Source organism: Grus americana, chromosome 3 (assembly GCF_028858705.1).
Source record: "Grus americana isolate bGruAme1 chromosome 3, bGruAme1.mat, whole genome shotgun sequence".
Taxonomy (NCBI): domain Eukaryota; kingdom Metazoa; phylum Chordata; class Aves; order Gruiformes; family Gruidae; genus Grus; species Grus americana.
Window position 1 is genome coordinate 70,545,862 of NC_072854.1, and position 17,326 is coordinate 70,563,187.

The 17,326-nt window shown below is 38.3% G+C and overlaps 1 protein-coding gene across 19 annotated transcripts in view; it reads left to right on the forward strand.

Annotated features, from left to right (window-relative positions):
* Nucleotides 1–17,326, forward strand: part of SYNE1 (spectrin repeat containing nuclear envelope protein 1) — a 311,090-nt gene that overhangs the window by 278,106 nt on the left and 15,658 nt on the right. For 15 of the 19 annotated variants that reach the window (XM_054822893.1, XM_054822884.1, XM_054822883.1 and 12 more), the window contains 9 exons: nucleotides 1,463–1,625; nucleotides 5,397–5,584; nucleotides 7,711–7,861; nucleotides 11,015–11,197; nucleotides 11,613–11,750; nucleotides 12,462–12,653; nucleotides 13,534–13,867; nucleotides 14,717–14,785; nucleotides 16,765–16,907. In XM_054822893.1, coding sequence (XP_054678868.1) covers nucleotides 1,463–1,625; nucleotides 5,397–5,584; nucleotides 7,711–7,861; nucleotides 11,015–11,197; nucleotides 11,613–11,750; nucleotides 12,462–12,653; nucleotides 13,534–13,867; nucleotides 14,717–14,785; nucleotides 16,765–16,907 — 1,561 coding nt within the window. The remainder of the gene's footprint in view (nucleotides 1–1,462; nucleotides 1,626–5,396; nucleotides 5,585–7,710; nucleotides 7,862–11,014; nucleotides 11,198–11,612; nucleotides 11,751–12,461; nucleotides 12,654–13,533; nucleotides 13,868–14,716; nucleotides 14,786–16,764; nucleotides 16,908–17,326) is intronic. The other 4 variants (XM_054822896.1, XM_054822889.1, XM_054822892.1 and 1 more) reach the window with 1 other exon arrangement.

Sequence of the window (17,326 nt, forward strand, 5' to 3'; positions counted from 1 at the left end):
TTGACCATCTGTGATCTAAAGAGAGGGCTAGAAAGAGACAAAATTTGAAAGATTTAACTTTTAAGTTTTTTAAGGTGACATTAAGATCTCTCCATTTCTCTTTGGTAAGGACACCCATATTAGACTCTTAATGGTCAGCTGCAACTACTGCTTTAAGTATGGAAACACATGATAAATTTGCTGGTTAGTATTATGGAAAAAATGTGAATTGCTCTGTTTGAATTATAGGATAGTCAGGTGGCATTTTGTTTGTTTGACGAATCTGGCAATGTTGTGTTTTTCAACCTGATTTAGTCAGTCTATTCCGAGCTGCACTCATCTCTTAAAGCTTTCTGATATTGAAACACTTAAGTGGAAGAGCAATAGAAGCATAAGAGGGAACGTTACTCAAAATTGTTTGTGGTACTACATAAATGGGGGAAAAAAAAAAAGAAAAAGAAAGCTTAGAATCAATTTCAGAATCCACTAATGTATGTTATGTAACATGGGGATAGGAAGGAGGGAATTACTGACAGACATTTTTGCAGTTGAAACAGGCTGAAGGAAAAAAATACTGAGATAGGATGAAGGTTTAGTCAAATTTTCCTCACTCTCTAAGCTTAATATTCCCTTGAATAAAAAAAACCCCAAAACACTTTAATTTTTCCTGGTCATTGCTGGTGCAGAGTCAGAGTCTCAAGAAAAATACTACTTAGAAATTGCCATGCAGTTACATTCCAATTTTATCTGTTTAAATCTGAAATAGTCCATTAATACCAAGAACAACTTAAAGCAGCCATTGGGATTCAAGAATTCTCACTAAGTTCTCAGCAGGATTTCTCTCTCTCAAACTTATTTATTTAAGGACGAGTCTTCATAATGGAACAGGTTTCCCAGAGAGGTGGTAGATGCCCCATTCCTGGAAACATTCAAGGCCAGGTTGGATGGGGCTCTGAGCAACCGGATCTAGTTGAAGATGTCCCTGCCCATGGCAGGCAGGTTGGACTTACATGATCTTTAAAGGTCACGGGGGTGAAAAAGGCCTGTTCACTTAATCCATTCCATCACCAGTACTGGTAAATGGATAAGTTATCTGTAGTCTAAGATGAACTTTTGTTATCTGTTGGTCAAATACACAATTAAATTACTTAGATTATTTTGGGGGTTTGGTGTGTGTGAGCTCATTAAAAAAAAAAAAAGAAAAGAGTTTTCCTTTCTTAACAAACATTTAACTCAACTGATAGAGGTACAGAAGTTTTGAAAGTATTGTCTGGCATTTGTAAGCTCTTATTTTTTCTTAACCAGAACCTACGAATGCAGGGCTATTTGCACATACAATATACTTCTGTTACATGATAAAGGTAGACTTCAGAACAGAACTTGCCATCTGAGTGAAGTTTCTCTGAAAACTTCTGAAACACAGGAATGCTGTGGAAATTCTCCTTCAGGGTGTACTTATGCTGCTGTTTCTTTTCACTTACAGAGTAAAGAAGTTGAAGGAGACCCTCGTTGCAGTGCAGCAGCTGGATAAAAACATGAGTAGCCTGAGATCTTGGCTTGCCCACATTGAGTCAGAGCTGTCCAAACCTATCGTCTATGAAACTTGTGACTCTGAGGAGATACAAAGGAAGCTAAATGAACAGCAGGTAAAATACAACACACTTATCAGGTGCACGATGACATGGGGAGAACCAAAGTAGAGTGTCCTTGGGCTGCCCGTACCTGGCTCAGTGCTGAGAGGGCATGAGGCAAAGAAGTGTTCAAATATCAAGGCAGGTGGTACTTCCTGTGTCACTTATAGAGCCTTCTGATGGTTTTGACATTGAATCCACTAGGAGCTGATTGATCTTACCGAGAAAGGTAAGGGATCAAGAGATGTAACCTGAACGAGTTGTTGCAATTGTTTTTCCTTTGGGGTTTGTGGTTTCTGTTTGTTTGAATTGTCTGTTCCCAGAGGCAAAACTGACAACTGTTAGACCTTGCAAATTTTGCACATGCTTGAAAATGACTATTTTTAGCAACCTTTCTAACTCAGTCTTATTTTGCAGCTTGTTTGAGAATCACTTTGCACGCAAAGATGCATGAACTATACATGTGAAGCTAAAATTGATTGATTTATAGCACACAAAGCCTTTATGCAGTGCTAGAACAAAGTAGTCAACACTGGAACGGGCAGAAAATACTTAAGTTAACCAGGTTTGGGCATTAAAACTAATGCTTCTCCTAAGAAGATTTACTATATTTTCTCTTTCCTGTTCCATTTCAATGCCCAGTGCAGTTTTACTTAGACACGCATTACTAGGGAGGACTGTTCTTCTGTTGTGTTCCTGTTGGTTATTTATTGGCAAAAATACCTTTCTGGTGCCTCACTGGAGATGGGTTAGATGCTTTCCTGAGTTCTTTCTCCAGAGGAGGAAGAAATGTCTGGGAAGAGGAGTGCCATAGTATTTTGGGGATAATTAATTTATGAATTGTACAAACTAGCATTTTACTCTTTTAAGCTGAGTGCGGGACTGAGACCCAAGAAGCCCCTGAGTTTTTGCTGCCTCCCCAACTGATGTGCTACATGGCTGTGCAGAATTGCTTATTAATATTCAATATGTAATTTACATAGGGATAATAATTTATAACACACAAGCGTCACTAATGAGTGGTGTTTCTGAGACAATGAAGTGCTGGGCAGGGCTGAACATTGCTATCAACAAAGTAGATCATTGAGATTTTTTACTAGCATCCCTACGCAGTCATCCCACGGCTTGTTACAACCGCTTCTTATGGGACTTATTCTGGACACAGAGACTGGTGTATCTCTGCCTTCTGCTATTTCCTTGTTGTGATCTCCACACAGTAACAGCATGCAGTGATATTCTGTAGAAGTGTGAGTGGTTTAATTTGAACTCCAAAGGGGAGAAATAGAGGTGAATCTTATCCTGGGAGGATACCATGTTTGGAAACTCGATCATGATTTGATTTGTTAACACTGCAAGCCACAGTTATAATAATAATTAAAAAACTCACCCACCTTCAATGTATGGCAACCAACATTTTTATTAGTTGGAGGCTATATCACTATTTCACCGCATCTCAGAAGGCCAGTACACTGGCCATCTTCTCAAGTATTTCATCCCTCTTTCTTCGTCCATTAGCGATCTTATATTCTTTTCCATGTTTGATCTTCCACTGAGGTCATGATATCTTCCCTGCTCATACTGCTACCAGTTGCTCATATACAAAATTACATTAAAATTATTATGCTCTGCAAGAGGAGGGCCAAATTCCATTTCTGTAACTCCATTATCTACTTCTCAGCATCTACTTCAGCCAAGAATCAGCTTTGCAGATTGCTGGTCTCTGTAGTGAAATTAAAGATACAATTGAAGCTGGATATCCGGTGGAAGGTAGAGTAACTTCACTACAGTATTTTCCTAGGGTCACAAACTGCATTTCAAGGATTACTTGTTTGTTTACTTTCTCAATCTGCTACTACTTGAAATGTGAAAAAATGGTGTTTGCTTTTGGGTTGATAAAGGAAAAAAAAAAAAGCTATGCATGGGTGCCGCTCCTTTGTGAACTAACCCAAAGGCTAAATGTTCTCTAGTAAATATAGACAATTTTAAAATCTGGGTAAGAAATATAATGCTATGGAGAAAAAACAGTGTAGACATTGCTTGTAGAAAGGTTCTGTAGGCAAATAAAAAAAGTTTAATTCTTGGGAATCTTCAGGACCATCAACTGGCAGTTCTCACCACTGCTTTACTGCAAAACAGCAGAGAGGAGATTGTGTTACCTGAACTTACTTAACCTCAAGTCTCATAGCTGTCTGGAGTATGTGTTTCATAGACTATTGCATCTGTTTATGGTATCCACCCTTATATAACATTTCAAGATGGGTAGAAAGAATTAACACTTGAACGTCATGATGAAAGAGTATTTTCCAGGCAAGTGAAAGTGAAAGGGCGAGTGCTGAGGAGGAAAACATTGTGATTTTCCACTTGATAGCCTCATGTAGGCATTCACAAAATAGTCTTCTGTTTCATAAATAAGAAGAGGAAATATATTAATTCATTGAGTCCAGCCCTAGTTATCACAAACAACCAAATCAGATGGTTGATACAAGTTGACCTTGCTCCGTTTCAAATTTGCTGAGGTTTTTGGATTCTACTCTATCCTTGCCAGAACCAGGATAATCTCATTTCCTGCTGGAAGGCATTTTCAGAACATCATATTGCTAGTTGTAAGTTCCTCTAGTTAGATCTTACATGTATGTAGACACAATATGTTGACACTATATTTTCGTTTGCATGTCATAATTTACTTCACTAGCAAAATTATAAAGAGCAGTTTACTCATCCTCAAGCTGCCAAGTTCTTGTTCTCCTAATTAAGCTTCCATATCTCTAGTCATCCTAATATTTCTTTTCTTCATCTGAATCAGAAGTGAACACAGTATTCTAGATGCAGTATATCACTCTTTGGTGTAGTCACATTAGTACTTCTTTGTCACCATTGGAATTATGTTGTCTTGGCTTTGTTACTGTCCATCCTGATTTTTCCATCTAATATTCTGATTATTCATTGCAAATGTAGGCAGAAGTCAAGCAGGGTTTCTTTTCCTTGCACTGATCCAATAACAATAGCCAATTACTTTTGTGGTTTGTCTTAAATTGAACCTGTGGTTCAAAACTGAAGCTGAAACATTGCTTCAAGAGGAAACATTATCATCGGTGTAGAACAAGCCCTTGCAACCAAGAAACCTACAGGAGAAATAATATTGATCACGTATAATACATGCTAAGATGCCCTAAGTGCATTTTCTTTAGCTGTCCTGAATTTTCCTTTTCCATTTCCAATGAAATTGCTATAGAATTGGAAAGTTGAAGGAAGAAAAATCTCCTGGTAGAGATGCATTGTTCAACATGTGCTGCTGCTGATCTCCATGTCAAACATGCCACTTTGCAGCAAGCTCACCTGGGGAAGAGTAGGTTCGCAAAGGGTACCTCTACAAACCCTCGCAACAGACAAGAACATTGTTTCTTGCCACACTTCTCTTACTAACTTCGGCTTTACATTCTCTGTGGTAATGGGAAAGGGTTGGGAATATTTCCACCACTTATTGGTGATGTTGATTAAATATATGTGAAAGATGCTCAGCTGAGCATGCAGAGCTCTGTCAGTTTGCCCCAGGTGATGGTTTGATGTTTGTAGTCCCTGGGAGAGCTGTGCATGCTGCCAGGTTGTCCTGGCCTCATCGATAACATTGCAACACCACTTGCGCAGATGCAGTCTCTTAATAGGTATTCATTGGATGTTTTTCTCCTGTTTGCAAGCTTATTATGTTTTTAATAAGTAGAAGAGAAATGCATTTGTATTTATACATGCTTTGCAATTTCTCGTAAGAATTAATTTCTCCACCTGCAGGAACTTCAGAGAGACATAGAGAAACACAGCACTGGAGTGGCATCTGTTCTCAATTTGTGTGAAGTGCTTCTTCATGATTGTGATGCTTGTGCCACAGAATCAGAGTGTGACTCTATCCAGCAGGCTACACGTAATCTGGACAGAAGGTGGAGGAACATTTGTGCAATGTCAATGGAAAGGCGACTTAAGTAAGTCTAAAACACTTACAAATTAGTATTTCCTTCACAGATACAAATACAGGATGGGATGTACGTTATAGGGTTTCAGTACTAAAGAAAATGGTGTAGGGGTCAGAAAAAGATCACACACTGAATAAAAGCCAATAGCTGTTGTGCTATGGGAAATAAATTTTGGATTGCGTCTGTATGTGCCTTTATACAAGGTACAGATACCAATTATGAAATTTTGCTCATAAGGCTCTTGATGGAATGATGTCTTATTTCCTATGCTTCATACAAGAGATGACAGAGAAACTAGAGAAAGCTTAGATGTTAGCAGTGCCTCCAAGAGATGTAGAAAACATGACCTAGAAGGGAGAGTTGTAACACTTAAGTTTACCTTGGAACTACTGGTGGGGAAAGTAGTTATCAAATGGGTGAAATGTTATTCCAGGTGTTAGGCTTTTCGTGCACCTAATGTTCCTCAACAGTTTGGAAGAATTTTAGGACTGAACATTCATATGGAATTTCCTCATCTGCCCACCTTAGCTTTGCTGAGCAAGTGTGGGCTGCAGTGCCTGTGCATCTTGTGTGTGGTCTCATTTACTGCACGTGCTCAGACCATCTGTAAACTGCAGGCCCATGATAGCCAGAACATTCATTGTTTTCTATTCCCATCTAGGATAGCATGGGTGATTTTGATAGCCATAATGACGTAGGCTAGATTGGGCCAATGCCTGTGCTGACCAGTAATAAAACGTATTTAACTGTTTGAATTCCTGTACTTATGAAGATATTTTCTGTATCATTTTAAGTTATGAATCTGATTTCTGTGACATTTACACAGTTATATCAAGAACTCTAGGTGAAGTTTATTTTCAAAACGCTGAAATGAACTTTATATGATCTTTGGCTTTGTGGGATATTCTTAATATATTTAATAAAGGTTTTCCTTTTTTTATGCAAAAAAAATGTTGCTTTGAAGTCGTGCTGCTCTATATCCACAGATTGCTATCTTTAAGTAATTTTATGCTATTGCGGTGGTAATTCTTATATAGTGTGTATATATAAATACAGCTTATAAGTCCTATCTTTGACACAGTCTGTCCTGAAAATATACAGGCTCTTCATACCTTTGTGCCTAGCAAATTAATTCAGAACTATTTTAAGTTAATGTGGAACAACGCATTGAACTCTGTTTTACTTTCTTGTAATGTACACATTATGCTATTAGTAGATTTGTACCAGTAAGTTAACTGAGCTATCAGTACTTAGGATCTTTATTGTACTAGAAACAGTTACTCATATTAAAAAGAAACTTTCCAGATGTCAAACTTCAGGTTAAAAAACTTATAATCGACAAAGCGTAAATTTTGTATAGACCAGGTCCTTTTCAGACCTCCATATCTAAGATTGGGGAAAGATGTATTCTGTATGTAAAAACAAAGTTCTGCCATAAAACAACCTGTCCCAAAAAAGATCTTGTTATTTTGAATCAAGTCATGTTGAAGTTCTCAGTATTAAGCCAATTTGATTTCAGGATCAAGAGTCAGCCACTATTTTTACATATTCTATTGAAGTCAAATGGGTTTTTTTTTAAACTTTGGAATGACTTTTAACTTTTTTTATTTTTTAAATAAAAATATGTTTACGGTGTATAGTGTACATTTTAATACTTGGTGAATGCAAAAAAAATGTTCGTGTCCCTTTGCAATGCAGAATAATGACTGAGAACTTTAAAATATATACTACAACATCTTTAGCATTCTGTAAGAAAAAGTTCTGCGGTTGAAGGTAGAGTGGAATTTCTAATCTCTAAAATACTGGCTTAGATACCTACACTGGGACTGTGTTTCAGAAGTTATTTATCATGTGCTCAGATTTTTAGAGCTCCTATTGCATACTTATAACTTTCTTTTTATACTGATTCCAAAATTAGATGCATTAAAAAAAATTGCCATCATCTTATTCTAGCTCAGTCTGGAATGAGCCAGCCTCCCCTGTGGTCTGTTTATCTGCCTGGCTGTCTGAGTTAGATTAAGAGTCAGTTGTTGTCTGGTGCAGCGCTAGTTTGCTGTTGTAGATGATTAGTTAAAGTTTTCTAGGTCAGCTGGCCTTTAGTGTGAGCATTCCCAATTTTCCATTATCTATTGCAGAATTGAAGAGACGTGGCGGCTATGGCAAAAGTTTTTGGATGACTACTCTAGATTTGAAGACTGGCTAAAAACCTCTGAGAAGATAGCTGCTTTCCCAAGCTCCTCTGGTGTGCTTTACACGATTGCTAAGGAAGAATTGAAGAAATTTGAGGTGATTTATAATAGTCGAAATTTAATACCTACTGATCACATTACAACAGCCAGCTGGTGTTCTTCCTTCCCATACACAAGTCACTCCGCAGAGACACTGTATTAGTATAATGGAGATGATGATTTTGTAGCTGCTTCGGTGCAGGTTTCTAGGATGAAATAAACAGTGGAAGATGACAACTGAAAATGCTAATAAATCAATCCATTCTCACGTGCTGTTTGTTTACCAAAGTTAGATTTCTCACCTTTTTTATTTCTGCAACTTTTTAGTATGTCCAGTTAGTAGGTGCTGCAGAGCATTCATAAATCTCCCTTCACCGAGTTCCTCTTCAAATGCATGCTGCATGGTTTAGCTTTTGCTAATGCAAGTATTGTTTTATGGCCGCATGGTGTTCCCCATGATTTAAAAGTTAAGTGCATGCTTCAAAACTGACAAGCTGTCGCTTCAGTCAGTGCTTAAGGGCTTGTTACATAACTTCTGTCTACTACAATGTGATAGCTTGTCTCATAATTACAATAGAGTGTATACCTGTGTGTAAAGCGCACACACGCGGTGTGTGGCTAGTCACAGGTGAAAATCTTTGGTTCGGTTTCATATTTGCCAGGAGTGTATCAAGGTGAGAGAGAAAAATAATTCTGAAGAAAAAGAACAATTTTTTTAGGAAATTCTTTAAACAGTCTGGTGCTGTAAATTATTTGCTGTGAAGAAGAAATGCAAATTTTAAACAGCATCTAAGACCAAGTAATACTTTTTTTTGGTTTAACAATTAATTCAGAAACATAAATTGTGAAACACTGATTCAAGTTTTATAATTGACATTCATATTTCTGAATATACTGGCCAGGTTTTGTTGTTAAACTCTGCCAGACTTCATTATGTTGAGGTAGGTTGCCGTAGCATAAAAATGTTTGCTTTGTGGACACAAGTACCCTGTCTCAGACCTCCTTCTCCTTGTCCCTTTATTCAGTGATCAGGATCTAAATGGAGATCTCTCATTTTTAGCAAGTCTCTGATTGAGAAACAGTACCAAAAATATCTTGGCCGTCTTTGATTTTTACAGCTGATCTGACTTTGCCCAAAGTCTGTTCCATTGAACCTCAGCCTTTATGGTGACCTTCCCTCTCCTGCAGACGTGTGGAATTTTTACTGTCAGCAGGAACTAGCTGCAAAGAGAACAGTTTAGCAGCCTCTTCAGAAAACTGATTTCCCTGAAGCTTGGTTATTTGTCTTTTTTTTCTTTTTTTTTTTTTCTGAGCACCTATTCCCTACATCTACCAAAAATCAGGAATGCAGGTGACAAGAGTAGTGGTGTTCAAATTCAGTGGAATTCAGCAACTTCACTGTGAAGTCTGTATAAAGTCAGTCACATATACATACTAACTGAAGCAGGTTTCTGTTTTAAATAGACTTTTTTTTTCTAATTTTATTTTCCCCTCCATATTTGCAGCTGAATTTAAAAAACAACACCCCCCCCCCCCCAAAAAAAAAAGAGTAGACCATGTACAAATCTTTCAGTTCCTGAGCACAGAGGTCAGAGGTGGCTCTCGTTGTCTCCACTGTGCAAAATCAAACTCCTTCCTCTCTAATAGTTTATAGAGAAATGAAGAGAGGTTACAGGGTTACAGGAAGGAACGCGACAGATGAGTACTTGTGTAGCTGAGCTGGAAAAATGGAAGACAAATACACAGCTGTTCTTTTGCTGGACAAGGCTTGGTGACAGGTGAAGCAACAACTGCACACTTAGATTTCATGATCCAAGTAAATGTAGTCAGATTTGTGCCTCTGACATGAGAATTGCCTCCTTGTGCAATTTTAAGTGAATTCAGTTCTACTGAGCATTTCACTCTAGTCGCAAACTCAATTTGCTCCTTGTTGGTTCTCCCCTACCCAGTTTGATCCCGTTTAATGAAGGGCATAGTTATATTGAGAGGACTCTACGCACTTTGATCTTTCTTCTTTTTTCAAACCTGCTTCTTTACTTTTGTCTCTGACATTACAGTAGAAATGTGCTTATTTCATTTTTTAGCTTCAAATGGTACAATATGAAGAGTATGTATCGCTTATGTAGAAATCTCATATGTTAGCTGATTTTAATGAAAATTTCTGTACAGAAATATATTATGTATCACACTTTTCCAGTCCTTAGTAAAGGTGGTGTCTAGTTTGGGGAGAGATTGACTGTTTACCTGCATTGTGAGGAATATCAGTGAGCAAGTTTATAGACTACAATGGGAGCCAAAAGCTAATTTTATTCAAAAGAGAGCTGGTGTAGTCTAAGTTTTTATTCTTCCTTTGATTGATTGCTTTTCTGTCTCTGTGACAACATAAAAATGAATTGGTTTTTTGAGAAATTACTAATTTATTTTTTTGTTTTAATTGTTTTCGAGGGGATTAATTCAGTCAGCTCCTTACAAGGTGCTTTCTCTGGCTTGCTGTGTGATTGCTAGTCACAACAAGAAACTCACGGGCTAAGTCACCTACTGGTCCTGCTCCCCAGCTGGGTGGCTGAAGGCTTTGTAACAGTAGAGGAAGCACTGATGCAGACACTTGCCCAGGCATAAGTTGCTATGGATGTTCGTGAAATTTTCTTTCCATGAAAATTTTAAGACAAAGCTTACTTGTATACCAGTATACTGAAGAGAAAGAGATGATTCCTTCAGTACCATTTTTCACTATTTTTGGTAACACTCAGAATAAACAATTGCTCAAATCTCTTCAGTGTCTGCACTTCAGCAAATTTAGTATGTGTAAAGAAATCCAATGAAGCCACAGGAATCTTGGATTTCTGTTCATTTTTTTAAACAGTGTTTCATATTCCTTGTTTGTGTTTCTGTTCTCAAATACAAAGGCATATGATTGAGTAGAAAGGGGATTTTTTTGTGCTGATTTTGCCATTGTAACGGGTATTCATGTTGCAATTTCTCGTTCAGTGAACTGTCAGTTTTGTAAACTTTTTTCATTTTTTTTATTCATTTTAATCGGAAGGCAACCTCTCAATAGGATAGTCCTCAGGAGATGTCTACACCCATAGCTATCTATCAGCTAACACAGGTCAGAATGTAGCAGTAAGGTCAAAATAAAGGGAGAGAATTACGTACATATCCTGATTTCAATGGTTAAAAATCTGATGGTGTCTTGTTCATATTGCTTTAGGCCTTCCAGAGACAAGTGCACGAAACTCTGACTCAACTGGAACTGATCAATAAACAATATCGCCGCCTGGCCCGAGAGAACCGCACTGACTCTGACTGCAGCCTCAAGCAGATGGTTCACGAGGGGAACCAGAGATGGGACAACTTACAAAAGCGAGTTACTTCCATCCTGCGCAGACTAAAAGTATTTTTCCATTTTTAAGCCCGTCAGTTTCACTGCTATATTTATGAATCAGGGGTACCCCAAAAGCTTCCAGTTTAATGCATTTGCACAGTGGTTTTGAGGGGATTTCTACCTTTGGAAGAGGAAGGGAGCTTATCAGTTCACTTTCAGGTAACCAAAGCATGAGGTCTATAGGGAAATACTTGATGACCTCAAACACCACCTCCTTCATAGAAGATAACTTTCATAGGTCATCTAATTACAGCTGAGGATGATGTTACTGAAAAGGCAACCTTAGAAAGCATGTAGGAAATGAAAGAAGGTGTACTTAGGTTAGGTTTGAAGGGCATGAAAGCCATTTCTTTGGAGAAACACTATTTCTGGGGAGTTTTGGGTTGTTTGGTCATTTCATGCCACTCCATTTTCCACTCCCCAGCATTTTATTGGCCAGCGTGAGGAGTTTGAGACAGCACGTGATAGCATCCTGGTATGGCTAACCGAGATGGACCTACAATTGACCAACATTGAACATTTCTCAGAGTGTGATGTCCAAGCAAAGATAAAGCAACTTAAGGTAAAGAATGATTGAATGGTAATAGGAGGAGGAATGAGAGAAAGGATAAAAACATTCATGGTGGGAAAAGAATTTAAAAACCACAATGCAAAAATGCAGCCTGATACAATCCCTTACTTGCAGGCTGAGGCTTCAACGTCAGAAGTTATGGGCTATGTCAGGTTTCAGTACGTACTTTTCTGCCAGAGTGGAAGATCTTTGCACTCTGAAAAACTTTCAAAAAACCAAGGGTGATAGTCTCCATTCACTAATCAAAAAAGGAAATGTCAATAAAAATTGTTAATGTCAAGTCTTCATTATTGCTGACACCTAAGAATTACTACATTGTCAACCATTTCTGTATCAGAAAAATCATTATTTGGAGAGAAAAATAGCAAATGTCATGTTATCCAAAATTCCAGTGTGTTAGCTTTAGCATCTGTGTTTCTAGACGTTTGGTCATGGGCATGGCTTGTTTAGAGAAAAGCTTTCTTTCCAAATACAACAAGTGAGGAATGAGATGGTAAACCATGAAGTATCACTGCTTTTGGCTAGAAAGACTGTGGAATGCTAAATTTAATTGCTCATTGTTGTTCATGCTTGAATATTTGGAATTATCCCTGTTTGTTACCCACACCATTCTTGCTGAAACTCTAAGACTTGCATCCTCAATAACTTAGATTGTTGTAATGTTCATTTCTTTTATAAAGCATGGGCTTTTCTTTTATGCAGGCTTTCCAGCAAGAAATTTCACTGAACAACAATAAAATTGAGCAGATAATTGTGCAGGGTGAGCAACTCATTGAGAAAAGTGAGCCCATAGATGCAGCTGTCATTGAAGAAGAACTAGATGAGCTGCGTCGTTACTGTCAAGAGGTCTTTGGACGTGTGGAACGCTATCACAAGAAACTCATCCGCCTTCCTGTGTGTATACTTACATATATATGTATTTGCTTGGTTTGTTGCCATTTTACAAGTGTGAGAATGAGGAGAGAGAAAGATGTTAAAATGAATTAAGATGAAACTTCTGTAACTTTCCAGAAATCCTGTGGTTTAATTTTGTTACAACCCTGACTATCTGCCTGCCTTCATTATATGCTATTTATCTCCTGTTCAGAGGGCAAACTCACCAGATCTGGAATTTTTGTAAATCATTGTGAAAATCCACGCCAATTGGAGATTTATAAAACTTCATTAATGGGGGTAGCAGTGTGGTACTGGTAATAAGAACATCTCCCCGCTCTGTCAGATAGTTTCATTGGCAGCTTATTGAGTTCTGTTTTGTTTAAAAAACAATGATAAAATTATTCTCCCCATCAGAAGAGACAGAAATTTGTCTCCAGAACTGAACGTACAGCTGAATAAGTGAGAGCAAAACAATTTTTGGTAGCTCAAGTCCTACTGAAGGAAAAGGAATAAACCCCAGGGTTTTCAAAATATGAAAGAATATGATGAAAGCATTGGTCATTGTAAAGGTCACTGATGCTTCCTATGACTTGATTCTAGAGTTTTCATAAATTTGATGTCTGCATTGTAGTGGCATCATTAAAAAGCCTGGAGACATTTGCTTGATGTGACTTTGTGGTGCCTTAAGTAATTAAAATCAGCTGGCATTATGAATTTTGTTGTTGCTTAGGTTTTTTAATGCACCTTAAAATACTGAAGGAGAAGTGCAAAAGACTGCAAAATGGAAACCCCATCAGTGTGACTGTTGCCTAATGCTGCTTTATTTCACCAAGCCAGGCTGACCCTGCAGTGCCTCTGCATGTTTCATTGATGGGTTCTGTTTGCATTATACTTCTAGCTGACAGATGACGAACACGACCTCTCTGACAGAGAGGTGGATCTGGACGAATCAGCAGATCTCTCTGACATACACTGGCATGACAAATCTGCAGACAGCGTTCTCTCTCCGCACCCTTCTTCCAACCTTTCGCTGCCTCTTTCCCAGCCGGTGAGAAGCGAGCGATCAGGGCGAGATACCCCTGCGAGCGTGGACTCCATTCCTCTGGAGTGGGATCATGACTACGACCTTAGCAGAGACCTGGAGACAGCCGTTTCACGGGCACTGCACTCCGAGGAAGAAGACAGAGGACAAGAGAAGGACTTCTACCTGAGAGGAGCAGCTGGCATAGCAGGTATGGTGGCAAAGTGTGTGTCCTGTTCTCTCCCAGTAAAAAGAAGCAAATGTTACATACGTGATTGCTTGGCCAAGACGCTCATGGAAAAGTATTTTAAATAAATAGCCCCTGAAGATTTTAAATAGCTTTCCCTAAGTGATCCCAGTGGCCTTCTGGCTTTAGACACAGCGATGGAGATTCCTGGATGACTACAGCCTTGGAAAATTGCAAAGGCGTATATGATATGACAAGGAATTGGCTGTGTCTCTGTGCTTGTGGCCTGCCAGATGGGATATGTCATCTGTAAGAGCAGTGTGTCATAAGTTATTCTGACTAGAAGAAACTATACTGGATATGGCAAAAAGTGCAGAACAAACTGATGAAGAAATGCTGTGGGAGAGATCCGCAGACAAAATCATCGAGTGCTTAAGTAAATCTTAACTCAGTCCTTACCCAGGCAAGACTCCAGCAACTGAGTGTTTAGCCTGAGGTGGGGTCTTGGGTCTTGCTCTCCAGTGAAACTGGAAATCCTTTCTAACTCTGTGTGCTTTGCGTAATAAATCTTAACGAGTGAAAGTGTCCAAATGCAGCCAGTTTTGGGGGAAGACATACTGGTATATTGTACTCTGACCTTGTGGCTATCTTTTGCTTTCCAGATCATTGCTCTGAAAAGAGTCAGGTTTGCCTGGATATTAAGAGACTTTATAGCAGGCTCCCTCTGTTGCAGTCTTCATCTTTTTTTCCTTCTCCAGAAGGGATGTTTGCTATTGGAACCGTTTATGTATTCCATCCCATGAAAAGGACTCCTGTTGTAAGGAGACAGCCATTGCCGAGCTGTCAATTTAGACTGTGCTTTTATTTTTTCAGATGTAGAGATCCCTGAAACTCTTGAGGCCTATGTAACACTCACAGAAAACGCACTCAAAACTGTCTCTGGTAGGCATCAAAAAAAGACTAAGCATAGACAGATGCAAATACCATGGTGCGCAAGCATAACTTCTTTCTCTTCTCTTAGCATCTGCTATACTTTTCACAGCTTTCAACATAAATATTTCTTACATGGCAGCATTGGCATGTTAACGTAGAAGCATCCTGCTTTACTACTGCTTAAAGGTATTATTAGGTGCATGGATGAAACAATGGTGTTTGAAGTATTGGCCCTCCCACCTTGGCTAACTAGACTAAACCAATCAGTAGGTTACTCTGGTCTTTATTCTCTGAAGTCCCTCAACATAACTGAATACTTCGTTATGTCTCTGAGAGAAGAGTGGTTTCTAGATTAAGGCAGAAGGGAGAGATATAGAGCAAAACCTAATTTTTCAATTTTGCACTTATGTTTTTTAACACAACCGCAGCTTGGATTGTTACTTAGATATAAACTTTTAGGTTAGTAGTTGTTTCGTGTGATAACAATGCCAAGGTGAGGTGCTGTAGTCCAATGTCTTTATCTTAGTGTTTTATATTGGAAGATGATTTTTTTTTTCACGTTGCATTTTTACACAAGATTAAACCTACTGTTTCATTTGTTAGCTGAGTATCTCAGAGGGATTAGATGCACTTACAAATAAATACCTTCTGTCATGATTTCACAGTTTTCCTCTTTTGAAATAATGACTTCATTCCAAATTTGAAATAGCATTTAAAACATTTAAAATCTCAGCATCTGTCACACAGACCTCAGTTTCACTGTCCGTTTTTATTTTTTCCCCAAATTAGCGAAATAATACTATGATTAAGAGTATAAATAATAGCACTACATATAGAAAAATGTGCGTAGTTTTCTGACCTGTGAAAATTTTGCAGGTATTGAGGGAAAAATATTGAGCACTGTGTTCTGTCCATTTGGGGTGAGGTGTTTTGTATGAAAACAGATTAACCATCCAAGAGGCTCCATTTTCTGTAATTAGGTGGACAGAAGGCTCCCCTTCTTTATGCTTGTTTTTAATTGTGTCTTTATGAATAAATTCAAACTGTCTTTGTAAACAGATGGAAATCAGGCACAGGGATAGAATATGGATAAGAGGGATCTCATGTGGTCCTCCAGGCTGCAGCCTGCTTCAGATTAGAATTGGCTGTAGCTAATTCATATATCACAGAATTCGGCTAACCTCTGTAAGGAAAACACAAGTTAGTTCTGCTTCAGAAAAGTTGGTATAAGTTCCAAAGAGCTTGGGTGAATAATACCATCTTGCAGATATGTTAAGTATAATTTTTCTGAAATGCCTAATTGGGAAAATACTATAAATTTTGCTGCTTAGTGTGGTGGCCTAAATCAGTTGTGGACTACTTGCTGTGGGCTTTCAAGACATCCAGTCATCTATGGACCCTGACAATATAATTATAACAGTATTGCTTAGGGTTTGTATACGGCTTTTAATCTTCAAAATTGTATACGAATAGAATCCTTTCACATAGATTGAAATTCCACTGTTTTTTAGCGGAGAGAAGTAATACAAAGAGAAGTGAGGAGAAATCAAATTGTAACATTGGTTTGGATCAGGAGTTTGGGATACAAGGTTTGATTTGATAGAGTTTGTGAAAGAGAGCAAGGTGTTCTCCAAAATCAGTGAGGTTAGAGCATGCTTTGCCGAGAACTTTTCCCCTCAGAGAGGTGAGGAAAAAGTCACTTCAGAGTAGTTTGCAAGCCTGCTTTAAACTGTGAACTCTTTGATAATATGCTTATGGCGAGCATGTTCCTTGGTATAGTCATCTGTCCTCTGAAGGTCGCTAACACCCTCTAATGAAACCAGTTATCAGTTCGCTTTGACGTTGTACCACTCCTACTGCTGCAGTCACATTTCTCCTTTACTCTCTAATCTAGATACTGTTCCTGATATTTATTCTGCCTGGGCAAAAGATAAAAAAACCTTTGGGAAAACTTGGGTGACAGTCACTTTTTTTTTGTTTTGGTACAGGAGAACCTGGTTCCCTAGAAGCACATATCCGACAGCTGGACAAGGCCTTAGACACCAGTCGTTTCCAAATACAGCAAACGGAAAACATCATCCGCAGTAAAACACCTACAGGACCAGAGCTGGATTCCAGTTACAAAGGATATGTGCGTGTATTTTGGAGCACAAGTCGAACAAGCACTCCACGCTTATAATTGCTATTGAAAGAAATATGGCTGTTTTAACAAAGCAATTAGATATTACTGCTTCTCAGACTTACTCATATCGTTGCTACCCTTAACCACATGCTATTGATGTTTATGTTATTAGTGTGTTTACAATAGCATAAGATTACAGGAACATGACTCTAAAGAATTTATTTTCCTATTACATTTCTGCAGATGTCCAAAAGTACTTTCTCACACATGTTTTTATCTATCATCTAATGATGATATCCTTGTTTAAAATTCCTCTGCTTTTAAAAGAAGGTTTTATAGCTTCGTGCACAGTATTCAGCTTGCTGATGAATTATAAACACGCATCATGTAAGCCAGGTTGCATATACGGAATCTTTGATTAAAAAGCT